This window comes from Acipenser ruthenus, chromosome 2 (assembly GCF_902713425.1).
Source record: "Acipenser ruthenus chromosome 2, fAciRut3.2 maternal haplotype, whole genome shotgun sequence".
In the NCBI taxonomy this organism is placed as follows: domain Eukaryota; kingdom Metazoa; phylum Chordata; class Actinopteri; order Acipenseriformes; family Acipenseridae; genus Acipenser; species Acipenser ruthenus.
In genome coordinates, this window is record NC_081190.1 from 104,963,029 (window position 1) to 104,990,314 (window position 27,286).

Consider the following 27,286-nt stretch of genomic DNA (forward strand, 5'->3'; position numbering starts at 1 on the left):
TCAGTGGGACAGTTTGGGACAGTTCAGGCTTTTCAACTCGCAACCCAAGGCATTCTGGTACATGTTACCTGTCTCAGGTACCATTCTTACCTTTAAGAGAAGCAGGACTACGCTTACCAGAATGCATTGGGTTGTGAGTTGAAAAGCCTGAACTGTCCAACTGAACACGGAGCAATGATCACCTTACCTTTCCGACTGATTAGAGCAAATTATTAAATACAATTACTGAAAAAAAATTAAACAAAAATAGAAATCAGACGAAAAAATAAAATTGTTAAATAATTTAAAGTTTAAAGGGTCAACTGGTATTTTTTTAATAAACAGTTGCAAATGCTATACCTTTTTTTTTTTTTAATCTGGAAAAACCAGAAATATGATTTTTGAAGATATTGTTCACTAAACCACACGCAAAAGATTAAACTTGACACCATGCAAATCTTTTGAATTCGCATGGTTTGGCTGGTGATGGGAATTGGTTTACAAAATAATTGCGGATCGTCATGACATAAATATTACCAGGTAACAAGATTCATCGATATGATGTGAAATCTTTTTGCCTTCACAAAAATCTGTTGCAGGGATTACTTTTTTCTGTACAGTCAATCTCCGATAATAACTGCATCACAAATTCGGTTGTTTACGCAGTACAGTGAAATCTGCGATTGATTGTTTCTCCCTGTTTTGCACTGACAGTTGGCTGTGTGTTTCAGTGTTTTGGTTTTTTTGGCCGCCAGGAATGGCCGTATCGTGATGAACCTGGACAGTTCGTTAGGTGGGGCTTTGACTGTGGTCACTCCTATCCCGGTTACTGGGTTCGACCTCACTACCATTCAGCACCTACAACTGGAGGAGTCGGCGGGGCTTTGTGACAGCACAGCCCGAGAAGCAGGGGCTGGATTTGGGGTCGGTAACTGTTCTAACGTCGAGGACGGTGGTTCTGCTGCACCTGCTGCTTTCATAGATGGTGTCCCTGTCACAGTGTCAGTACAAAATGTCGATGGCCAGCACAGGTAAGTTGGCAGATGTGTTAATTGTTACACGATATAAATACAGTGTTTTTTTTTGTGTTTTTTTTAGCGTTGCACAGTTACAAATTAATATATTTATGTTTCTTGTTTTGTTTATGATAATCATGCTTTACTTTACAACAATAGATAAATAGGATTTTGTTTAAAAGTGTGTGTGTGTGTGGGGTGTGTGTGTGTGTGTGTGTGTGTGTGTGTGTGTGGGGGGGGTGTGTGTGTGTGTGTGTGTGTGTGTGTGTGTGTGGGGGGGGGTGTGTGTGTGTGTGTGTGTGTGTGTGTGTGTGTGTGTGGGTGTGGGTGTGTGTGTGTGTGTGTTTAGGTTAAATATATATATATGGTTACAGTGTAGTGTTAGAAAGTGGTACATTGTTAGACTGTGGTAAGTGTACCAAAACTTGACCAGTGCAATGTCAGAAAGTGATGCACTGTCAGATTTTGGTACAGGTCCATTCAATTGCGATTTGATGGGTGTATAACTAATTACGATTCATCATCATCATCATCATCATCATCATCATCGATGTGGAATATTGATAGTTAGTCCCCTGGGTTTTAGTTACGTTTTATTCCAGTTGAGTTATTGTAACATGATCCCTGGTACAGCTCCAATAGCTGAAGGGGTCATGGGTCATGGGGAGCCAAGTCCTGCTCAGATTCTAGTTCCCGCCCAGGCTAGCGTGAGCACCTTCTTGTACAGAAAAAATAAAGGAACACTTAATTAGAGTAAGTGTACGCGTGCCGTTTCTCTGAGTCAATAATTAGAAAGTTATTGAGTTTATCACATTTGGCGACGAGGAGTAAAAAAAAAAAAAAAAAAATTAAAAAAAAACAAAAAAAAACCTAGAAGCAGGCTACACTTCGGACGGCAATGGCGACTTTTGGAAGCATTGGAGAGTTTGATGAGAGCACTGACTGGACGGAGTATGTGGAACGGCTTGGACACTACTTCGCAGCAAATGATATTACTGATGGAGGTAAACAACGCTCCATATTTCTAAGTGTTTGCGGTTCGAAAACATACAGTCTCATCAGGAATTTGGTATCGCCATTGAAACCTACTGATAAGAGTTTTGCTGAACTGTGCTTAATTGTTAAACAGCATAAAAACCCTAAACCGTCAGAGATTGTGCAGACTTTTAAATTTCACAATAGGTTTCGGCAGCCAGGGGAATCTGTGGCAACTTATGTAGCCGAATTGAGACGGTTGTCTGAACATTGTGTTTTCGGGGAGATGCTGGATAGGATGCTGCGTGACAGGTTGGTATGCGGCTTGCAAGATGACCGCATTCAGCGCCGTTTGTTATCGGAAACCGCGTTGGATTTTAAGAAGGCTGTGGAGATTGCTCAAGCCATGGAGGCTGCTGCGCAACAAGCTCACGATCTTAAACCGACCGCCTCAACACCACCTGTGATTCACAAGGCGATCGCAGTTGGTTCTCCTGCGATAGACTGCAGACAGGGTGAAGGGAAAAATATGTGTTACCGCTGTGGACAGCCACATGCTGCAAGAGACTGTAGATTCAAGGACGCTGTTTGCCATAACTGCAATAAGAAGGGTCACATTGCAAAAGTGTGTCGCAGTAAAAATCAGCCACGCCAACACAGAGGGGGCTGGCAACCCAAGATGCCTAAAGCTACGCATAGCTTAGAAGGGGAGGTAGATGAAGACGAACCTGAAGTTGTTTACAGTATGCACCAAGCAAAAACAGAGAAAGTAGAGCCTATTTATGTGACTGTGAAGGCGCAAGGGGAAGAATTGCAAATGGAAGTTGATACAGGGGCGTCATTCACAGTTATCAGTGAGAGCACATACAGAGGCACGTGGCATGGCAAACAGTTACCCCCACTCAGTAAGTCTGCCATCAAGCTGCGCACGTATACAGGAGAAGAAATTAAAGTCATAGGCATCATTGCAGTGGAAGTACAGTATAACCAGCAATCATGCACGCTACCAATACTGATAGTGTTTGGTAATGGACCTAGTTTGCTAGGACGGAACTGGCTGAAGAAGCTCAAGCTGGATTGGTCTAACTTGTATCATATGGGAACTACTAGTGTGCAAGACATTTTAAACAGATATGCAGTTGTGTTTCGGGATGAACTGGGAACTTTGAGAGGAACTAAGGCTGTCATTGAAGTGGACGGAAACGTTAAGCCCAGATTCTTCAAAGCCCGTACAGTACCGTATGCATTAAAAGAAAAAGTCAGTGCTGAACTGCAGAGATTGCAAAAGGCAGGCATCATTGAACCTGTTCAGTTTTCGAAGTGGGCTGCTCCTATTGTGCCAATTATGAAGCCAGATGGGTCAATACGTATTTGTGGCGATTATAAACTGACAGTGAACCAGGCCTCCAGACTGGATGCTTATCCAATTCCGCGAGTGGAAGATTTATTCTCCAACATTACAGGGGGGCAAGCCTTTACAAAGCTGGACCTGAGCCATGCCTACCAGCAGCTGCTCCTGGAGGACAGTTCTAAGGAAGTTTTGACCATCAACACGCACAAGGGGTTGTTCCGCTACACCAGGTTGCCTTTTGGGGTGTCATCAGCTCCAGGTATTTTCCAACGCACCCTGGAAAGCCTGCTAGCAGGTTTGCCCCACGTTCTCGTGTATCTGGATGACATCCTCATAACAGGTCCTGACCCGTCAAAACACATGCAAGTTTTGGAAGAAGTTTTGAAGCGGCTTGCTGATGCAGGATTGAGACTAAAAAAACAAAAGTGCATTTTCCTAGCGCCAGAGGTGCAGTATTTAGGTCACAAGATTGACGCAGAGGGCATACACCCAGCAGAGGAGAAGGTCCGGGCAATAGCGGAAGCTCCGACGCCCAAGAATACCACAGAGTTGAAGTCATTTTTAGGGATGGTAAACTATTACCATCGTTTTCTGCCAAATTTATCAACGCTGTTGGCACCATTGCATCATCTACTACAGAAGAAGGTGCCATGGTGTTGGAAACCACAGCAGGAGAAAGCTTTCCAGTCAGCAAAGAAGCTTTTGCTAACATCACAATTGTTAGTACATTTCGACTCCAAGAAACCATTGCTCCTGGCATGCGATGCATCACCCTATGGAGTGGGAGCAGTGTTATCGCACACCCTGCCTGATGGAAGTGAAAGACCAATAAGTTTTGCATCCCGCACTTTGGCTCCAGCTGAAAAAAACTATTCTCAGCTGGATAAAGAAGCCCTCGCCATTGTGTTTGGGGTAAAAAAGTTCCATCAGTACCTGTATGGACACCATTTCACTATTTGCTCGGACCACAAGCCCTTGATGAGCCTTTTCAGCGAGAGCAAGTTGATTCCACCGATGGCTTCAGGGAGAATTCAACGGTGGGCGTTATTGCTTGCTGGTTATGAGTATGAGATACGCTACAAGAGTGGAGAGACACACAGTAATGCTGATGGACTGAGTCGTTTGCCACTGAAGGATACACCCTCACATGTGCAAACACCAGGGGATGTGGTTTTGTTACTGGAAAACCTCTCCACTTTCCCTGTCAACCTAGGGCAAATACAGTCAGGAACCAGAAGAGACCCTATATTGTCGCGAGTCCTGACATACGTGAGAAGTGGATGGCCAGCAGAAGCCGAGATGGAAGATCTGAGGCCGTATTTTAGAAGGAAGGAGGAGTTAAGTATCCAAGACAATTGTTTACTTTGGGGAAACAGAGTCATTGTACCTCCGCAAAGCCAGGAGTTATTGCTGAACTTCATGAAGCACACCCGGGCATATCTCGCATGAAGAGCCTAGCAAGAAGTATGGTGTGGTGGCCTTGCATGGACCAAGCCTTGGAGAAAAAGGTTAGAGAATGTACCATTTGCCAGAGCACACGCCATGCACCGCCACCGGCACCGCTACACCCGTGGGAGTGGCCTGACAGACCGTGGGCCCGCCTGCATGTGGATTATGCAGGTCCATTTATGGGGAAGATGTTCTTGATCCTTATTGATGCCCACTCCAAGTGGATAGATGTTCATGTTATGTCTTCTGCTACTTCTCAAGCTACCATAAGTCAACTGCGGGTTACATTTGCAACGCATGGGCTGCCCGAGATGCTAGTGACAGATAATGGAACAGCATTTACTAGCGAAGAGTTCCAGCAGTTTTGTAAGAAAAATAGCATTAAGCATGTCAGAACATCACCTTACCACCCTGCATCCAATGGGCTAGCCGAAAGAGCCGTGCAGACGGTAAAGGAGGGGTTAAAGAAAATGAGGACTGGCACAATTGAAACCAAGTTGGCCAGGTTTTTGTTCCATTACAGAATCACACCTCAAACCACAACTGGGTCATCGCCGGCAGAATTACTGATGGGACGTAGACCACGATCGTGTTTTGATGTGCTGAGACCAGCAGTGGGAGGGAGAGTGAGAGCTGCGCAAGCTAAGCAGAAGTTTCAACATGATCAACACGCCAAAGTTCGCTTATTGAATGTAGGAGATACTGTTTATGTTCGAATGTTTGGAGTGGAGGATAAGTGGACACAAGGAACCATACTGGAGAAAGTGGGTCCAGTGTCATTCCAAGTGGAACTGACGGATGGGAGAGTGATTCGCCGTCATCAAGACCACCTAAGGAAATATCAGGCAGCGACCGTTCCACAATCTGAAAGACCAGAGGATGTCCAAGTTCCTTTGGGAGATGACTACAGCCCTAACCCAGTGCAGTTAGAGTTTTCAACAGAGGGGGTTCCAGTAGACCCAGAGCCAGCAGTAGATCCAGGGCCAGAACCAACATTAGCCCCGGCACCAGAGTTGCGCCGTTCACAAAGAGTGCGTAGAGCTCCACAGAAACTGGACTGTTAGTTTAGTTGTTCCTAGCTACATAAGTGTTGAAAGTGAATGTAAGATAAAAACAAGACCAGTTTTAATCTGAGGTGGAGGGATGTGGAATATTGATAGTTAGTCCCCTGGGTTTTAGTTACGTTTTATTCCAGTTGAGTTATTGTAACATGATCCCTGGTACAGCTCCAATAGCTGAAGGGGTCATGGGTCATGGGGAGCCACGTCCTGCTCAGATTCTAGTTCCCGCCCAGGCTAGCGTGAGCACCTTCTTGTACAGAAAAAATAAAGGAACACTTAATTAGAGTAAGTGTACGCGTGCCGTTTCTCTGAGTCAATAATTAGAAAGTTATTGAGTTTATCACAATCATCATCATCATTATTATTATTATTATTATTATTATTATTATTATTATTATTATTATTGCAACCTTAAACTAGAAACAGACAATCAATTTCTCTAAAAAGAAAAGAAAAATTCACCACCACACAAGCCAACAGGGCCTCGTGCACTAAACAGCGGTAACGTGTTTGCGCGCAATAAGCGCTTTTACTGCGTGCTTTGTACACCTGCTGTATTCTGGTAGGCGACCTTGCGCTCGCAATGAATCGCGTGGAAAAAGCTACCGCGTGAGAGTCATTTAAATACAATGAATAATGTTAATGCATGGAAATATATATATATAAATTGTTTCCCCATAGAACGCGGGGGGTGGGGTGGGGGTGTTATACCATCCATATTCACTGAAGCACAGTACCTTTACAAAATGTCTCAAGGTGTGTTAACAGTACCGCGTTAGGAAACCAGGCGGTTTCAACTAAATCACAACATAAACAGGGCAGCCCACTACTAGTGCCGTTCATGAAACAAGACACATCCTCAACACACGTACAAGCACACGCACACGCACAGGCACACACCTCAAACAGAGAATTACAGGACCGAATCAGATACGTATGATAATACACTATACTAATACACTACAACACACACTTATTAGTAGCACATAATAATAATAATAATAATAATAATAATAATAATAATAATAATACAGATAGACAGGTATCTACTGAGATAACATAATTTTATTACCTTGTGTTTAAGCTCCAAGCTGCTTCGTGTGTCCCTCTTCATTGAGATTATTTTATTCCCAAACTGCATGGATTCTATATTCTGAACTATTTGAATGTGAACATGTGGTTTGGCATTCATGCAAAGCTCACTTTTGACCACTTCAACACCTAGGCGATTCGTTTCATCAGTCCAAAGGTTTAACATTAAATTGAAAACTCGCTCCACGAATGCCTTACTGCATGGCACAGAAACATGCTGAACAATTCTCAAGATATTTGATCCTTCTACTGTCCTGAAAAATGCCGGTGAGACTGTCATCTTCCATTATGCCAGTCGAGACAGAACTCCCTGTACACGGGGTCTGCTTTATCGTAATTCTTTAGTTTTGTTGATAGCCTACTCAATAGAAGGCTGTTAGGCTAGCATTGTGACAGTAGCAGGGAGGTCATAGGAGGAGCACACAACTGTAAGTTGCCCTGGGAAAGGGTGTCTGCTAAGAAATAATAATAATAATAATAATAATAATAATAATAATAATAAAATCAGGTTAACATTGCTATTGCAGGCACTACTGTAGATTCATTATGGTTTCTGAATATATGAGATGTCAGTAGCTACACACCAACCATTTAATTATTGGAAGTAAAACATATTGTGGGAAAGTACATCAGTCATCAGTACCAAATCAATATTATTTATTTATGTATTCATTCATTCATTTGCTGCTTTGAAATAAAAATGTGTTTTAATCTAATTGATCTATTTGTTTTTACATGGAATGTCTTACAGTTATACTTGTTTAAGTGTATAAATGGCGAATAGGATTCTATTGTATTTCGAGCTGGATATCTCATACAGAGGCTTCTTAACTTGTTGTGAATATAGCCCATACTGTGTTGGTTATACGGTGTGTTACAAGGTGTATGCTAATTAGAAGGTTACTCCACCTTATTTTTGCATCTGTTAAGTTTAGTGAATAAGGTGTTTATCACTGGATGAAACGTGCAAAGTGATCTTCCTTTTCACGCAGTATAATGTTCAAAACACCGTCGTCTAGTGAATGCGGCCCACAATGAGAAGTCCACCTCAAATTTGCACAAGTAAAATAAGATGCTATGTATTGCATATGATAAATATTCGCTTACTGTTTTCTTAATGGTGGAAAAATATGATAAATTACATTAAAAACGATGTAAAAGACTGGGAAATTATGATAAATTCCATTAAAAAAAGATGTAAAAGACTGAAAACTGCATAACGTACCAGATTTGAATGGACGCTTTCCTGCTATCTTAGCGGTTGTTTATGTATGCGCGAGCAAGCGCAGTGCGCTGCCTGCTTGAAAATAACACTACATCGGTACTTAACTCAAATATAAAAATTCTGTCACATTTTTTGTTAAGATTTAATAGGTCGTTTTAACAAAACTAAAGTGAGGAAAATATAGAAATTATTAATTTATTATGAAATGTAGGACCATATCTTGGTACCTCGGTTGCTATGGCATTAAGCAAGCACTGTACTAGTATCACCTGATCAGAACATACCCCCACTGGTTGAAGATTGCCACCTGCTGGCACTGTAGAAAAGCAAAAATGGTACCATAATTACTGAACGTATTATAGTTAAGACTCATGTTTACTGAACTTTTGTTGGTTTAACTACAATGTTTTTAGAATTGTGTGTGTGGCTGCTGATGCCAGTGGAAGTACGGTGTCTTACGTGGGACAGCTAAACTCTGACGTGAACCTGGAACTCCAGGCAGAAGGTGAGACCATGGAATAAAATATTACTGCAGGCTTTGTAGATTTTATTTAAATCCATCCAAATGGTCTTGGTGATTTACACCATCATTTTCAAAAGGGGCAAAATAAGAACTAGGTCGCAAAGTGATTTCTCAAACCGGATTTGGGTCATTAAGTGTATGGGTTTCAAATGGTTTAGATGAAACGAGTTGTGTCTTCACTTGTTGGTGCTTTAAAAATATAAATCAAGTGACGTGGTTACACAATCAGGCTTTAAAAATCATTTTGCAGCCTAGTTCTTATTTTGCCCCTTTTGAAAATCACGCTGTTGATGTATTCATGCTGTGTGTATCGATTATCATAAGAAAACAGATTCATTATTGATAGTAGGTAATGTGTTAAAATGATAAGGTGGTATTGAAAGTTGCTTAACTTACCCCGTATGGGTCAATCCAGAGTCAGCTTTTACAGATCACATTCATTAGGATTTGACTGGAGCAACATGTAAACCTGGCATGGCCTGACCCATCTACTGATTCTTGATCATAGATATTGGTGTCCTATTTTGAGGCAAGTGCAAATGCAAGCACAAGAAAAGGACTCAGAATAACAATTTACCTGCTCATTAACAGCAAAGTTGTTTTAGGCTAGATGTATACTGTTAGGTGTTTCATTCCTCACCTCAAAACAATTCAAGGACCAAAGGAAACTATGGTTTATGGAAATACTGTATTTTTAAATTGCTTAAACTGAAAAAAAAGAAAAACAAATACAAATGTAAGCCAAGTCTGCTGTGAAGTTTCATTATATTGACAATGGCATGCATAACTTTGCATTCGTCTGTGGTCCCACCTCCAGCAATGTTCACCAGGTAATCAGCCTATTAATTTGTGCTTTGTCAGCTATACACTTTTTACTAACATTCTTTAACATTAATTATTTTTGTTTCTCCTGTTAACAGTGCCCTCCATGCCTTTGCAGTGTGAGGATGGGGTACTGCCCTTAGCACCAGGAGCACAGCTGCTTCCTATACACCCTTTAAATGCATCACTGGAGCCGGTACAAAATATAATCCTGGATGGGCAGCTGCAGTCAAAGGACCCCGACACAGAGGAGCCGAAGGTACTCTAGTCATTTAACATTTTATAAACCCTGCTGTCTGAATATCCAACTCCCTCTTGCTAAAAACGTTTTTAAAAAGTAATCGGCATGACGGCATGTCATATGCATAACTGCTCACTGTGTGTATTTTTCCACTTCTCTCACGGTACAAGCCTGTAGAGGAGTCCTCTATTCCCCCCTCCCTTGGTTCATTTTCCACGTATCACTATACTAATGACATGATGAGTCTGTTGTTTGTTGATCGGCTATACACTACCTTTCAATTCTTTGTTTTGTCATTTCACATACAAATAATGAAGGTATTCCAGTTTTGAAAGATTTCGTTTTTCAGAGTAAAGTACAGTACGTGTAGGCCTTCCTCCATTAGCTATTCGTCCCAGGCTTGTTGTCACAACCTTTAGTAAATGTGGTTTGTCTGTTTTCTCAGAAAAGGAAAGGTGGTTGGCCGAAGGGAAAGAAAAGAAAACCGCCCAAGGAATTTTCTGCTCCTCGCGCTCCTACTACAGGGTAAGAAATACACTTATGAAGGAATAAGGGCTACAAAGAACACTTTTTACTGTGGTGGTATACAATTTTACATCGCTTTCAACAAATAATTACATTTCATGGCATCAACAAGCCTAAGAGCATTTAAGCTCGTTTTGCCTCTGATTTATTAAGGCCAAGAGATGAGGCCCACAAAGACTCGAACAAGCAGTGGCCTGATTAGTACCAATCTTGGACTACTTTGCGTCTTTCCTATGACTTAATTTACACCTTGAATATTGATTTTCTGTTCTCTATACCTTGTTTCTCTTCTCATCCTCCCTGCTAGATATGTAATATTTGTCAATGAGAAGAAAGTCCATCTGAAGGCTGAGCACCCTGATATTCCGTTTACTGAAATCACCAAGATGTTGGGCACTCGGTGGTCTCAGCTATCTCAGGAGGAAAAGCAGGTGATCCGAACATTGTGACCTGACTACATGACTTACATCAGTATGGGTGTTTTACTGGTCTTAAAACCATGCCCAAAGTTATGCGCAAGAATTAGAGTATCTGTAGCCAAGCAGATTTGATTGTCATTGACATAGCGACCAGTAACCTAAGTAGATCATTTCATTGTAACATGAAACTTTGTGTGCACCAGTGTACTGGGGTGGTCACACCCATGCCAGGTACAGTGTTAAAGTTTCTGGTTAGATTTAGTTAAAGATTGAGTTCAGTTGAGAAAAGCAATACTGTTAACACATGTGTTTTGTTTTTTCCTGCCGACCTGCAGAAGTACAATAATGCCGCAGAGAAAGACAAGCAGCGTTTCATCGAGGAGCTGCAGGCCTATCAGAACTCTGAGGCGTACAAGGCCTTTCTGAAAAGAAAAACGCTTCATAAAGTGAAGGTCCTTTGTGGTGAGTTGTGAAGTGGTTAAGCCCAGATAGTCTTTGAGGAAAAACAAGACCAGGCTGCATGGGTGTTGAGGTACAGTTTCTCCACAACAGGCTTCTGAAAACGTAATTCTGCAAACAAAAAAAAGAAAAGTTTTGATTTGTTTGCCTCACTTGACACCAACCTTGGTCTGGAGAATCGCACTGGATTTGACCTGAGAGGCTGCTGGTCTTGGGCCCCATTTTTTGGCTTCAGTCTTGACTTCCTACTCTATGACAAAAATGACTAAATGACTCTGACTCTTCAGCTACTAGGTTATAGTTTATGGAATTTCGAAATAATTAGTGATGTACTAAATTGAAACATAAGTCTTACTTTGCAAAATAGGTGTTAATTTCATATGGGGTATTCATTTAACTAATTTTAAAAATAACAATTCTTGAACTTTTTGCAGGTGTTGAAATGGTGGATTCTGAGTTTGAAAATGAGATTGTTGCTCTCTCACAGATGGATGTAAGTAACACAAAATCTCACTTAACAAGCTCTCGAGTGAGCCCTGGGTGGTGGTGGACCAGGTATAACCAGTTAACAAGAATGGCCTATTTCACACTGGCCTATCCTACTAGCCCGCTCCTTCTCCACCCTTGCCCGCCAGTGGTGGAATGACCTACCCACAGTCCCCTGACGACATTCCGGCACCTCCTGAAGACACACCTGTTCAGACAGCATCTGTAAACCTCACAACTCTTGATTATACTGGACTATATGGCACCCAATTGTACCAGTACTTGCATCAGCTTGTACTTGCACTGAACTGCTCCATACTTTGCTGAATTCTTCTACTGCTCTTAATTATAACTACTTCCTGTATCTTGTACTTGACTTTACTCTTATCGGTATCCATAGTCACATTTTTTTTTGTAATTGCTCTTACTTGAAATCATTCTCATCCATTCATTGTACTTACTACATGCTCATACTGAACTCGTATAAGCAAATAATAATAATAATAATAATAATAATAATAATAATAATAATAATAATAATAATAATAATACATTTTATTTATGTAGCGCTTTTCATTTAAAAATCACAAAGCACTTCACAAAGCAGCATAAAAACAAACATTTCAATAGACAAAACAGTAAGAACACAAATCATTTACAGAAAGCCAACCGAAAGAAGTAAGCTTTAAGATTAGATTTAAAAACATCAACTGAGTCACAATTTTTCAAATAGCCCGGCAGGGCGTTCCATAGGCAGAGTAGAAAGCCCGATCACCCATAGTGCGCAGACGAGTGCTAGGCACAGACAAAAGAACATTGTTACCAGATCTCAATTTTCATTTAGGTATGTGATTCTGAAGAAGATCCCTAAGATAGGCACGGCCTTGAGAATGTAAGGATTTATAAGTCAGTGATAAAACCTTAAAATCAATCCTATATTTGACTGGCAGCCAGTGGAGAGAAGCAAGGACAGGAGATGTATGCTCATGTTTCTTGGTCTTAGTGAGAATACGGGCAGCACTATTTTGAACATATTATAACCTTAGAGGAGATACCTGCAAAAAGAGCATTACAGTAATCCAATCTTGATGAAATAAAGGCAGGTGTAAGCTTTTCTGCATCAGTCATAGATAATGAGGATCTAAGTCTAGCAATGTTCCTAAGGTGGAAGAAAGACACTTTGCAGACATTCTTAATATGATACTCAAATGATAACATAGGGTCAAATCTCACACCAAGGTTGGTAACTAATGAAGTGGCACTGATCTCATGTCCATCAATTTCAAGGCTAAAATCATCTGCCATTGAGATCTGATGCGGCAAACCCACTAACATTACCTCAGTTTTGCTGCAATTAAGCTGTAAGAAGTTTTGCTGCAACCAAGTCTTTATGTCGGCTAAACAATTATTCAATAGAGAGACAGCCACAGTAATATCTGGTGTAGCTTTCAAATAAAGTTGACTGTCATCTGCATAACTATGGAATTGAATACCATGTCGGCTGATTATCTGACCAAGAGGGAGTAAAGAAATACCAAATAAAACTGGTCCCAAAACAGTTCATATAAGTTAACTGCTCTTAGTTGAGCCTACTCTTACATTTAATTATTTACTGTATTCTCTATTGTTTGCTCTTATTTGAATTTGATCTTTTGCTACTGATTTTATTGTATTTTACAACTGCTGTTATCTGTAATGTGATTCTGAAAGGTGATACTTTGTACTGTGATATTTTGTAACAATTGTAGTTGCCCTGGATAAGGGCGTCTGCTAAGAAAATAATAATAATAATAATAGTAATAATAATAATAATAATAATAATAATTGATGAATACGTTAAGCGTGACATTTTGTTGAGCAATTGTTTTTATAAGCTGCCTTTAAAGAAAAGGAGGAAAATACAGGTTAGTTGTGGTTAGTTCTGGGTGTAGCCAGGATTATTAACACTGGTGGCTCTTATGCAGTAGTGTGAACAGTAGTGCTCTGCTTGTGAAACATTTACTTTTTATCCTTAAAAAATAAAATAAAATAATAATGCTGATTACAATTTTAGTACTCATGAAAGTTGAGAGAAAATGACAATGGCTACATTGTAGCCAAGAAGGAATGAGCACGAGGGAATTTGCCTATTACAATAAACCCTATTCCAGCCCCATTTATAAACCAGTATACTTTACTGTAATAGTCAGCAGTTGTGCTTTTGAAAACATAAAAACAATATGTGATCCACACATGCAGGGGCACATAATTATGTTATCCCATTGTGTTTTGTCTCCTAAATAGGGTGGTGACACCAGTGACTTGTACTGCAGGACGTGCAATCAGTATTTCAGCTCTCTGCATAATAAGAAGGAGCATCTCCTGGGGAAGCAGCATTTACAGAATCTGACAGGTAATGTCGCATTTTCACCTTGCTTGACCAAGCAGAAGGCTGACACAGACACAGACAGAACAGTGTTTGTAAGAATCAATAAAGCGTGTTAGTCAGTGCACACCAAGGGTGAGTATTTAGGGTTGGAGCTTTGGCTTGTTTTTACTTATTTTAGTTGTTTTTACTTCAAATGATTTTCTTTATGTTAAGTTTTCAGGGCATTTTGTTAATGCACGTGTACAACACACAAGTTTATTTTTATTTTTGTTTTTTGATGTTCTTGTTCTACATTTCTTGAATGCCATTGTTTAAGCACATTTTGTTACACAACAGTACTCACACACGTTTGGTCACTGCTGCATTAAACTAGGGTTACCATATTCTGCTGATGTTAATACAGCACCTATCTGCGCATAATAATTTACAAAAGAAAAATACAGAGCTGCGTATGTAATACGATTGAAAAATGTCGCTATAATAATCGTGGCAGTCATAGTTGTCCAGCTTTCCTGTTTTAGTCACTCATCTCTAAACATTCCGGTATTGCTTTATCTCACTCAGACCCTATTGCTTAACAAATACCTTGGTATCTCTGACTAGATAAACGTCTCTTCAAATACAAGGCTAGTATTTTAAAGGGGAGTAGTTATTCTGCATTTGCATATCCCCAGAATATGAAAGACAAGCAGATGTTTGTAAATAGCTTACATACAAGTAGTTTATTGAAATAGATTCTAAACAATCCCCACTGGTTTTGTGGAGTAAGCAGCATGGACCTGGCTGATGTCAGCAGAATGGACCAGAGGAGATTATACCTTTCACAGACCATCCATTGTTTTTACCTACTGTCTAAACCACCCTTGGCTTTGCTGCAGTCTGTTCTGATTGCATTATATTTCCTTCAAATTTAGCTTTGAATAATGTGACTTCTTTTAATGATCTTGCTTTGGTATTGATGCAGTAGCTGGCAGTGTGGGTTAGTTGTAACTGGCTATCATGATTGTAAATTAACTGTATTTCAGACTTGCTGCCAACTCTTTGGGAGTGACCATTTTTTTTTATATACATCTCACTGAAGGATCAAATCTGTGCATTGAATGTCAGCAATATCTTTCTACCGTATGTCAGGCCAAGGGAACTGCATTACTGATTCCGACAGTTCTGTGTGCAGGCTGAATAAAGGATGACATGCCACCAGGTTACCAGGAGATGGCAGCATTTCATTGCTGAATTGTTACTGTGCTGAATTACAGTATGCCAGTAGTACAGCTAAATGTGTGTGTGTCCTGAAAAACATTTTTTTTTTACAATTCTATTGGAACTGTATTATTACATGTTATACCAGCTTCCTGAACAGTTTAGGTTTAGGGTTAAGATTCTTTTTTTTTCTCAAATGATGTAAGGTTTCTTCCCATAACAAAAAAGGAGTACATATAGGATAAATTATATATTAAAATGAAGTCTCTAAAATATATATATTGCACTAGGTTAAGATAGCTCTCAGTTTTCTTGTCTTGCCATCTAGGAAGTATATTACTGCTTTACTTCTTAGGTCATTTCACCCAAGCAATGTCTTCAGGGTGTCTTGAAGCAATGTCTTCCTGAGCAACATCCGAAGAATCCGACCCTTCCTCACCAACTATGCTACCCAGCTCCTGGTCCAGGCCCTGGTACTCTCCCGCCTAGACTACTGCAACTCCCTCCTGGCTGGCCTCCCTGCGTCCGCCACCCGTCCGCTCCAGCTCATCCAGAACTCTGCTGCCCGCCTGGTGTTCTCTCTGCCTCGCTTCGCCCACGCTACTCCACTACTCCGCTCGCTCCACTGGCTCCCGATCACCGCTCGCATCCAGTTCAAGACTCTTGTACTAGCCTACAGATGCCTTGACCAGTCTGCACCCAGCTACCTCCAGACCCTCATCTCTCCCTACACCCCCACTCGACCTCTCCGCTCCGCCTGCACTAGAAGACTAGCTCTACCACCGCTACGCTCCCCTGCCTCCAAAGCCCGCTCCTTCTCCACCCTTGCTCCGCAGTGGTGGAATGACCTTCCTACAGATGTCAGGACTGCCCAGTCCCTGACCACATTCCGGCGCCTCCTTAAGACTCACCTCTTCAAAGAGCACCTGTAGAACTCCTCTGTTTGTATCCTGGGACACTATCACCCTTCATGTAAATGTGCTTTATTTTGCTCTTATCAGCCCCTATTTTACTGCATTTAATCCTGTACTTCAGAATACTGTAATCTGCCAAGTTTTTAACCTGTAGTACTTTGTATTTAATCACATCCTGATGTAACTATCACTATTTAATCATATCCTGATGTAACTATCACTATTACCTGCTGTATTATTGAATTGTGGTTTGTCAAACTTGTACTTTACTTGAACAAAAGTTATTGTATTTCTTGCTCTTATTGTATTTCTTGTATTGTAACGCTTGAAATGTTTTTGCTTACGATTGTAAGTCGCCCTGGATAAGGGCATCTGCTAAGAAATAAATAATAATAATAATAATAATCTTACTGGCTGCAAAACATGTCTGTCAATAGCAGAAAATGCTGGTTGGTTACTGACATGAAAGAAGGGGTGGGGACAATTTCACTCACCAGGTAACACCAGTAATACCTAAAAAACCTGGTTTTCCATTGAAGTATTGACCATGCTACCTAGAAACCAAACTGGTATAGCTGCATGCCATCAAATCAAAGGCTGGGTAATTTAGATGAGCAATAAGCACCATTGAGTACCCCGGGAACAGTGAAGGGTCAGGAGCACCATTGAGTACCCCGGGAACAGTGAAGGGTCAGGAGCACCAGTGAGTACCCTGGGAACAGTGAAGGGTCAGGAGCACCAGTGAGTACCCCGGGAACAGTGAAGGGTCAGGAGCACCAGTGAGTACCACGGGAACAGTGAAGGGTCAGGAGCACCAGTGAGTACCCCGGGAACAGTGAAGGTACAGGAGCACCAGTGAGTATCCCGGGAACAGTGAAGGGTCAGGAGCACCAGTGAGTACCCCTGGGAACAGTGATGGGTCAGGAGCACCAGTGAGTACCACGGGAACAGTGAAGGGTCAGATTGATTCGTTACATTTGATTTTTTAACTGGGATGTTGATCACAGGGTCAAGGAATAGGCTTTAATCACTAGCTGTTTAAGTGGGTCTGTTTCTGTTTCAAATGGGATCAACATGCTTAGACAGATTGTCAGTAGCTGAGGTAAGGTAAAATTAAAACCTGACTTTGTCACAGTGGATAAGAAGTGGATCTTTTTTTTAAGCATCATCGGCATCATTGCTTACTCAGAGTTACAATTACTGTTCATAAATTTTCTTAGAGTAGTTCACAAAGCAGCACGTGATTTATTACATTTGTTACACTTATAAGAGATACTGTACTGACTACAGTAACAGTCCACAGCAATAAATAAATAAATTTGATGGCATTTCTGACATAATCTAGTGATAACCCTATTGCTTGGGGACTTGTGGGTGCTGGTTTAATCCCAGCCTCTTCTGTCAGTTCCGCTTTCCTCTTTTAACACATTGTTCCAGAACTGTGGAAAACTTTTCCCCTATGGATATTTGCTCTGCTAATGGGTAATTAAATTACAAAATTAAACTTTAGCTTCTGTGATGCTTGGTGTTTCTCCTGCCTCCATTCATTATTATTTTAATGTACTTGTATATGCTATGTCCGCCTATGAGGTGCTGCTAGGATTAGGCAGGGGTGTATATGGGGAATTCCATTGGTAAAAATACAAATTATAATCACACCCACTCCTTCAATACAATTAAAAGACAGCATTTCCCATGAAACCATTCTTTTTTTGTCCCCAGAGGAGTTTGAGAAGGAGACGGTGGGGCTGTGTAAGGAGCAGCAGGATGAGGGTGAGGAGGAGCTGGAAGCGAAGGATGAAGACTCGGAGGAAGAGGAAGTTGCAGTGGCAGAGCTGGCCCAGTTATGTGGACTCGCTTCCCAGCACAGCTTCACCTCACTGGACCTTGGTTTCCTGCAGGAGTTCATCTTCAAACAGATGACATGTGAGTACGAAGAAATGGAAGCTGAGATGACACCACGGCCACAGTGTTTGTGTGAAGCTGGGGTTGATTCCTGTGTGGGTTATTTCTTTCTTTAGCAACAAGGTTCCATGGAGTGGACACTGTCACCTGGTAATGCGCCTTCAGAGTCACGGTGTTGCCTACTAAAGGTCTCATTAAATATTCCCATGGGGTAGAGCTTACATTTTGTAAATGTGTCGCCTGCTGCTTTTTCAAAAGCTTATAAACCATCTGAGATACAGACTTCATATTTTAATTTTTTATTTTTTTTTAAACACCTCCGGCCAAATATAAATGGTATTAATTGTAGTGACCAAGAGGATTTTATATGAATGGGTGTTAGTTGTGGAAGATCAGACATCATATAGTAACTCTTCTTTTTGGGGGGATTATCTGAAGATCAAGTACTGCCACCTGCATCATTGATGTACAGAGGGACAGTTACAGTTGATTCAAATGATAGACTTTTCCCATATATTTGCAGATGCTTATCTGTTTCAGGAGCAATTTCCAAAAAAAATGACAGTACAGACACTCATATGGCACTGTACATGTTTACTAATCCTTAAAATTTGAATTCTGACATTCTGTGTCATTTGTAATGATTTATTGTCTTACTTTTGTCTTCATAGTGAGAGAGTTTGAACTCGGTGAACTAAACACTAGCATGGAAGAAGCAATGGAAAAACATGACAATTTAAACAGGCAACTGGAGGACCTGCAGGTAGGCCTCTGTGCTGGAAACTCCTTTTAGAGTAACATGCTTGTTTGAATAGAACTTACTCCTGTGAGTTGTTATGTTGCTTGGTATCCAATTGTTTGCCATAAGGACATGAATCAAACATAGTTACTAGCTTTATCTTGGATAGGGAAAGGCCTGTAAAATATGTATTAGACATGGCTATCATATCCTTCCCATTGGGCACAGTTATCTCTAAGCCCTATAGGAAATGAATAACTGGTTTGCATAGTAGGTCATAAAAAAATTTAGCCAAGTACAGGTGCTTGAGTCTATTGCATTGGCAAGTTACCCAGAAGAGGTATCTGGATTGAATACCAGAAGAGCTTTACTTGAAAGTGGAGCTCCGTGGAAATGAACATGCGTCTGACAGGATGTGATTGTAATAAGAATTAAGAGGTGTTCTTGTTCTAACTGTGGAAGCGTTTGGTTATTTCTTTTAAGACACTAGAAAGACTCATATGGGACTCTACAGCTCGCGATGATACTGATGGCTTAAATTAATAAAGCAAATACTACAGCAACTTATCCTGGTCAGTTGCTATAGTATTATTCAAAACTAATGAGAATACCTGTAATGCTCACCTCCTAGATTAAGTGCTAGAAGCACTTTGATTATGAACTCAAAGGTTTGAATTTGAACTATATTCTACTGTATGTTGCCTTACTATTATCAGATGTGCTTCCCTCAATGGAAGTGATTTTGGTTACTCCAGTCACAAGAAGTACAGTAACGCCTTTATCTGAGGGCAGATGTTTGCACTTTAGTCTAAAACTATTAAATTATCTATGCTGTATTAAGCCAATTAGTTTTGAATGTCTCCTTGTGTGATGGGTTGCTTAGCAACAGCTGGTGCCTGGCAACATTCATTTTAAATTTTCAGCACAAGAGGTTTGGATGCTTAGCACTTTTGTCAGTGACCTTTTATATATTGGATGAAATATTCATGATACAAACCATGACCAAGAAAATGCTGGAGACGAGTTTTATCTTCTGGGAAATCCCGGTCAGAATCAGTCAAAGAGTAAGGAGCTTCAAATGTAATTTTAAAAGATTTTCTTTAATTTCTCTTTATGATGTTTGCCATCCTTCAGGGGGGGGTAATGGGTTATCTTGCTGCAGTACTATTAATAGCTTTAAGCTTATCTAGAGAATCCTAAGTGCCCTGCACTGAACAGCCTTCCTCATTCCATTTAAACCATGTGACAATGTGACCTTGTAAGCTCTGCTGGCCCCTCCTCCTCTCTTTCAATATATACGTTGCCTGTGCATTGCAGGCAGTTAGGATCTCCAGCAAATACAAAGTAAGCCTCAGCTTGGTAATAACAGATATGGAAAAATAATGATAACTTAGTATTGCAGCAACAGAATCTAGACCCACTGAGAATGATTGCAAGCAATGTTAAAAAGCAAGGGAATCACACCTGATGGCATTCAGATTAAGTTGTCTGCTTGTATTCCAAAGTTTATTTTACTATTAAGCATAAACAAGTTTCACTTATACAGGAACTCCACTGTAGACAACTGAATCTGGGATTGGATTGGAAAAAGAGGGGTAGAAACAAACTAATCATATTTCAGAGTAAAACAACCTTGTAATGCCAGTTCATCTGTGCATTAGAGTTGACACAGCGAGGCCTTGTGTGTTGGTGCACTAGATGAGCGCCATAGCTGTGAACAAGCAAGCCTTTTAAATCCATGTTATTACTTCTCATTGACTTTTGGCACATGACATTTAAAATATTAATTATGATTAGGGCTTCTTTTTTTTCTGTTTTTATTAATTTCATAATTTTCAGTGCTTATTTTTAGCTATTTTCGATTTTTATGTAAATTGTTGTTTTTTTCGGGGCTTTCGCTTTTTATATACTTTATGAAATTATTGTTTTCAGTTACTTTCCAAAATTCTTGGGCGTTTCTTTCTGTCACAATATGTATATGTTTGACAGTACTTGTACCTTCTCTCCTTTGCTGTCTTCCTCAACAAAATCCTTATGGTCACGGGCATATTCTTCTGCTGTTTTTGTGTGTTTAGGCATTTTTTTTTATATTCACCACAATTTGCAATTCTGTTTTAAATTCCAAGAGCGTGTAAATCAGCCCTATTGAACTGTAATATAGCTTTAAGTCTCGCGAGCAAGAGCAATGCTCCAAATTAAATTGTAATCTCGTTTTAAATCTTGCAAGCTTGTACAATCCTCCAATAGAAATGTAGGAATTTGCTGCCACTCAATATTTGGGGTGGGTTTAAAGTATTCAGAACGAATCAATGATATAAGTCAGGAAGGAGGGACATTGCTCAACAGCACTGGTAAAGTATTATTATTTCTTTTTTCTTTTTCTTTTTTTTTTCACAGGGAAAGGGGTCAAGTCAATTTTTTTACATTTTAAGCCTTCTTTATCATTACTCCATAAGCCTTACAATGATCTCAAGCCTTTGTTATCAAATGTTTCTTTTTTCCTACCAGAAGCAGAAGTTAAATTTAGAAAGTGAGCTGGGAAGCCTGAAGGCCCATGGGGGAACATTGGAAACCCAGCTGGACAGCTTAAAAATGGTCCCCATGTTATTAAAGTTTCACATTCAGATAACTGAGAGCGGTAAGTTTATTATAGAGCAAAGTAACGCTAAAGCGCATTCCATTTTAAAACACAGGAGCCAGGTAGATGTTTCACTCTACACTTCCCTGAGGCCAATGGCAATGCACTGCAAGAGGTACACCCCAAAACCCTAGCCTTGTTTAATAGCATATGAACTGAACATTTTGTCTGTTTGCTGGCCAAGTTAATAGAACAAGTGCAATCTATCACAGTGGTCTAAATGTTAATATATACATACAAAGCTAATTAGACGTAGCCGTTTGGCAAAGTCTTTGTTTACTTCTGCATGTCAATATTAAATGTGCAGACTTTGAAAGATTTCACTGACACTTGAGGGTCTTACTGCGACTAAAACGGCTGTATTGCCGGTGAAGATTTGTTCAGACCCCGCTGTGAGTTTCAAAAAGGCTTGCGCTGCCATGGTTGCCAACTGGGCTGATACAGCTGATTGAAATTTTAAATTCCTAATTTGCAAATGTGATTTTTTTAAAGTATTAAAACAATACTTCTTTGTATGCACAGTAAATAGTTGTTAGTACATATCAATATTTGTTGAACCATTAGTATTTTAATTGTAAAACTTACAAAAATATAATAAAAAGAAAACCAGTGGCCAAACTGGACGTGGACTAGACTTTCTTTGGGTAAACAACCTCATTTCACCTTCTGAACATCATGTTGCTGTGCACTAGTGTACAAAACTGACATCTTCCCCAAAGATGCGCTGGGCTGCACACATAGGCACGTGATCTCGGAGAAGATCAATTAAGACATATTTGAATTTTATATATGTATTTCTTGAAAACCCAGACTAATTCTGTGTTTGTTTTCATGTTGGCAAGGGAACGCAGTTTTACAGAAGCAATCGATACTCTGATGAAGTGAATGTAGAGTTCTTTTGAAGGTAACCATGACACTTTGTTATCCCAGTAGCATCAATACTGCTCCAGTCCTAATGCCTAGCCTTTCCAGTAACACCACAGTATTTGCACATAAGCCATATTTTCATAGTCCCCATTCCAGTTAATCGATGAGAAAATTCTATGTTTTAATATTACAAAATGAGAAACGACTTCAGAGTGCTTAGAGACCAAACTAGCAGGTGTTTCTCGCCTTTTAAAATAAATAAATAAACTGGACTAAACACTATGAAAATAGTGCATACTGTATATGTCATTTGTAGTTATGAGTACATGAGTATTATATCAGCTGTAATCCTATCTCAGACTCCAGCATTCTCATAGGGGAGTGGCAGCAGGAGTAGAAATCTGATTTATGTGATTGATTTCTATAGCATTTCAAGAACATCTTTAATTAAGATGTGTATTATGACTCTCCCCCATTGCACCTTTCCTCTTCACCTTAAAAGCTTTGGTATTCTGTTCAGGACTATTACTGCATTAAAGAGGAATTAAACTAAAATTAGGCCAGCGAGACTCTTTGAACAGTATAACCATGTTCTTGGTATTATGTATGTTAGTTTAGTTTACTGTTTTAATACATTTCAGTTGTTATCTTTTCATTGCCTGTAATCACCTGCTTCTCCATTTAAACCAAGTTCTGTTTACTTCTGACATCTCACGTGCCTACAGTTGTCGACAAGATCAAAATCAGACCCCACAAGACCAAAAGAAGCAGTATTTTTGTAAGGTTCCACAGAGCATATCACTGTAGATGTTGATTACACACTGTCTGCTACTACTTTGTTGTTTTTTTTCTTTTAAGCAGCGAGGGGCATTTTTAGATCTGTCGTTTTTGGTACGTCGAAATACATTTTAAATTGACAAAGGTTCTCATAAAGCTTTGTGAAATCATGCAGTTGTAAGACTTACAATATGAAAGACTGAAGTTAAAGTGTGTACGATATACAAAATGAGCCCAGTAAGCAGATTTGCTACACTGGCTTTACATAAGGGAAGAGTTATCCTTAGGCCCTTTTATTATTCTTATTATTCCTAGGACTTGACTGCTCTGATGGAGGGTAACGTACTGTAATATTCCTGCATTGCAAATGCATTGAGTGTGACAGCATTGCATAAGTTCTCGGTCACGTTATATAAACCAAACCTGAAAGTAGTCCAGTCTGTGCAATTGTTTTAGTAAAACAGGGCAAGGTAAAATAGAATGTCAAGTTTCTAGACTTGGAATTTGCATCTTTTCTACTAACAAGGAGATAAAACAACACTTTCCCCTTGGTGAGACTCGGAATAGGGCTGTGCAACTGTCCCAATCTAAGTGTCATAGTCCTAGTTTTAAAGCAGGAGGTTCATATCGTAATGATGCTGGTTTCAGCTTTTAACTTATGTTTGGTAATGTATTGCACAGGCTTGGACTGAGTAACAGGTGCTGTGACGCTACAAGAGGGTTTGACAAGATGCACTAAATTCAGGAAGAAGAGGAAGGCTGGTAGCAGACCCAAGATGGGGTCTGGGCAGTTTTTGACCTATCTTGTTTATCTTACTGTCTTTAGATGTGTTTTTTCTCCTCAACTTTGCCCTAAAGATCAACCCGATAATCAACCCTCAAGTACCACTGCTGATGCAGACTACAGCCCCTTCTAATAGCACTTTTCTGTCATACAGCTGTTAATGGCTGATGTTTTACATATTTAGCAGTTTTTAATGTGGAAATGCTTTTAGTATATGTTTATGATATGTTCTGTAAGAGGGTATTTTTGCACTTTATCCAACATTATAAATAGTATGTGTCTTTGTTAATTGGAGTTTGGTTGAAAAGCACTGTGTGTTGTTGATGTCAACCAGTATTTGAAGGAGCTGCTTGGTTATTTTCTGTGTCCTGGTAATGCCCAATTCGTGGTCCTTTGTAACCCACTGTAGGCAATTCAAAAGACATTCACCCCTGCAAGTTTACACCATTTTTTTTGGGACCGGGAAAAACAAACTACTAGAACTGTGCAGAAAACTCTAAGCTTACCATAGGATCTTTTATTATTTATTAAGATTAAACAACTGGTGTTAACATGTAAGCACTGGGGTAAATGCTTTGTGAATATGGCCCATTTATGCCAGTCTTAAATGACCATAGTTGCATAAGTAATTTATGTTGTGCTGTTAACTGGATCTGCTGCCATTTTCATTTCTCTGATACCAGAAAAGAAAATAACATTGATTGGGCTCTCTAACACATTAAGTTAACCGCTCCTACCAACACCAAAGTTTTTTTTTTTTACATTCCATTTGCTTTTGTGTGTAGCAGAACCAGCAGATCCACTGTAAAGCCGAGAAGCAGTACTGCTGGGATTGTTGTTAGTGTTGTACATTATACATCTAAATAGGCACTTTATAATGTTAATATAATATTGATTTGCTTTGATAACATATGTAGTGGTATGTCTTTGATGGTTGCAAGTTGTTTCTAGCTGTTGATTTATAAGTATAGTTATATTTGTCCTTTTAAAGTAAAACAGCCCATTTGTAAACATTAGAGATTAAGTTATGCACTGTATAACAAACACATATAATTTGAAAGTATACAGTAAAGAATGATGCATATGAAGAATGATGTTGGGAGTTTGCATGGCTCATCACATATAATCCAGTGCTGTGATTAGGCACATGGTTGAGATGTATTATAATATTCATATAGGTCAGCATTGTGAACAAAATAACTGGGGGGAAAAAAGAAAAGGCAGCTACATGTACAGCAGGTTGCTCAGTGAGATACAGTACTGGCGTTTTGGTCACTGGTACAACTCCAGTCATGTCTAGTAGAGACCAACGATGGCTAAGGGCTTATGTAAATGTTCTGGTGGTCTGTGCCCATTGACTAGTGAACATTAATAATATTTCAAAGACTGTATCACATTGGCACTTTCACCTCTGAAAAGATCCCAAAGAGAGTTTATGGAAACCAAAATACCCAATTAACGTCCAAGAGTTACTGCATGGACACAAATAACTATGACTTCTTCATTACCATTAAATATTCTATTTCCATTCTAAACCCTGAAGTGTTGTAGGGGTTGGGATTTGAAAAGGGGATTTTGGGAACATCTGGTTTTGTGCAGTAGGACTACATATTCTTAACAGGAGGTTGTAACATTGGAAAGAATGACTGACACCTTTAAATCAACATGATTACTTTTTGAACAAAGAGTCTTAGCTCATTCTATTCAGATTAATAATATGCATTGTGCCCTACTTAGTTACTAAGCTTATTGGCGCTTTCTGAATAGTGGGTTTTGGGTATGTCATCTAATTGACCCAGGCTCTGCATAATTAACAATTTCTAAAAAGAGCATTTTACATAATCCTGGCATTTTAAGTGTACTGTATACTAATGACTGCCTTGTATATTCTGTTTCCTTACACTCCCCCCCTCCCCCCCCCCCCCCCCAAAACATTGAAAATATAAATATTTCCATTCAGTTTTTTTCATTTAGTCTGCAAGTCAACCATCCAGTTTATTATTGTGAGATCTATTAAAATTGAGAAGCATACAATAGGCATAAACAATTCTTTCAGAGAACATGTTGCAATTATTAACATCCAATTCTCAAACTTGTTTAATTCTAAATGTATTCATTTTTAACCATTAAAAAAATGGATGACACATTTAAAGTTTTCCTGCTTCCATGTATAAAAAAGAATTAACAATTTACTGCTGGCTGTGGTTCACAGCAATGGCAATAGAAAAATCTTGAAGATCATCCTCATATTAAAAATATGACGCTGACCGTTTGATTTTGGTCAACTCACTTCAACCATCATTCTTCAATGTCTGTGTGGTAAAACAGGGCAGAAGCATCATCCCTCTAAAAATGGGATGTACATTTTTTCTAAAGTCCAAAGGAATCTTCAAATATATATGTATGTAATTGAAGTGGAACATATTTCTTATTTTTTGTTGTGTTTAGCCTGCACTAAAAAGAGTATATTGTTTGCTTAAATCTGACATACTTGAAATGTAATTGATTCTGTTTTACATATCTGTTGTTTTATTTGGGTGGACAGTTTAAAATAAAAGCCATGTATATGAAAAGTTTGTTTTGCTCGTATGACTGTTTGATAATCTGTTATATACAGAAATGTGTCTTGGCACTGGTGAAAAGCAATAGTTTATAGACTGGGACATACACACACACACACACACACACACATATAATTACACTATGGTCTAGCACATTATGTTTTTTGTTCACAGAATTATTAAAAGAAAAGCTGTTTGTGTCTGTTAACATAACCCAGCTTTGGTGATTTACATGCAGTATAAGATACTGTATACTGGTGTAGTGCCCTCCCCTTCTTTGGGATGGGGGGGGGACAATTATTTTTTTTTAATCCCAGACCGTGGGCAGTAGTGCACTGTACACAATGAAAGGCATCAAGGGGTTTCAAATAAGTTCCAAAAGTTTATTAACAATCAATTACTTGAGAGGTATGCAGACAAATACAAATAAACTAATACAATTAATCAGATAAGAAATTCCTGAATTAGTTAGTCACACAAGTCAACCTAATTCCCAATTAGCTTTGAATTCTATACAGGCAATAATTGGTGAATCAAACAAAACATAAAATAAATAAATACACGTAATCAAATTCAAACAATAGTGCAAAACAAACTATGACTTAAAATAACTCAAAACAAATAATAAATCAAATAAATTCTAAATGAAACACATAAAGAACACAAAGCAATAAATCACAATATAACTGGCCTAGACAGAGATGTGGCTAATCAAATTACAGCACAGACTCTAAAACGGGGCAGGTAAAAACAAGATGTTTAAAATGACAAAACGCATTGTGGAAGGATGGTGGGTAATTCACTGACACACGGGAGACACTGGTGATCTTGACAACACCGCACAGGTGCCCAGTTTTATTATTAGTGGGGCAGTTCCACATTTTGGCCCGCAGAGGGCGCTGTTGTCTGT

The 27,286-nt window shown here is 39.5% G+C and overlaps 1 protein-coding gene across 2 annotated transcripts; it reads left to right on the plus strand.

The window, feature by feature from the left end:
• Positions 1-106: 106 nt before the first annotated feature.
• LOC117408322 (SWI/SNF-related matrix-associated actin-dependent regulator of chromatin subfamily E member 1-related-like) lies at positions 107-26,388 on the plus strand. 2 transcript variants are annotated; one of them, XR_009309589.1, is made up of 14 exons: positions 107-1,010; positions 8,562-8,653; positions 9,592-9,752; positions 10,180-10,259; positions 10,567-10,690; positions 11,014-11,140; positions 11,572-11,630; positions 13,907-14,015; positions 17,828-18,031; positions 18,682-18,773; positions 21,258-21,387; positions 22,230-22,291; positions 23,116-23,145; positions 23,713-26,388. XR_009309589.1 is itself a non-coding variant. In XM_034013217.3 (13 exons), the coding sequence occupies exons 1-12, from the start codon at positions 751-753 to the stop codon at positions 22,262-22,264; spliced, it is 1,473 nt and encodes a 490-aa protein (XP_033869108.3). In that variant the 5' UTR covers positions 108-750; the 3' UTR covers positions 22,265-22,291; positions 23,713-26,388. The 2 variants fall into 2 exon arrangements, 1 of the variants encoding a protein (XP_033869108.3); XM_034013217.3 differs by lacking the exon at positions 23,116-23,145 and having other exon boundaries at positions 108-1,010.
• Positions 26,389-27,286: the final 898 nt, after the last annotated feature.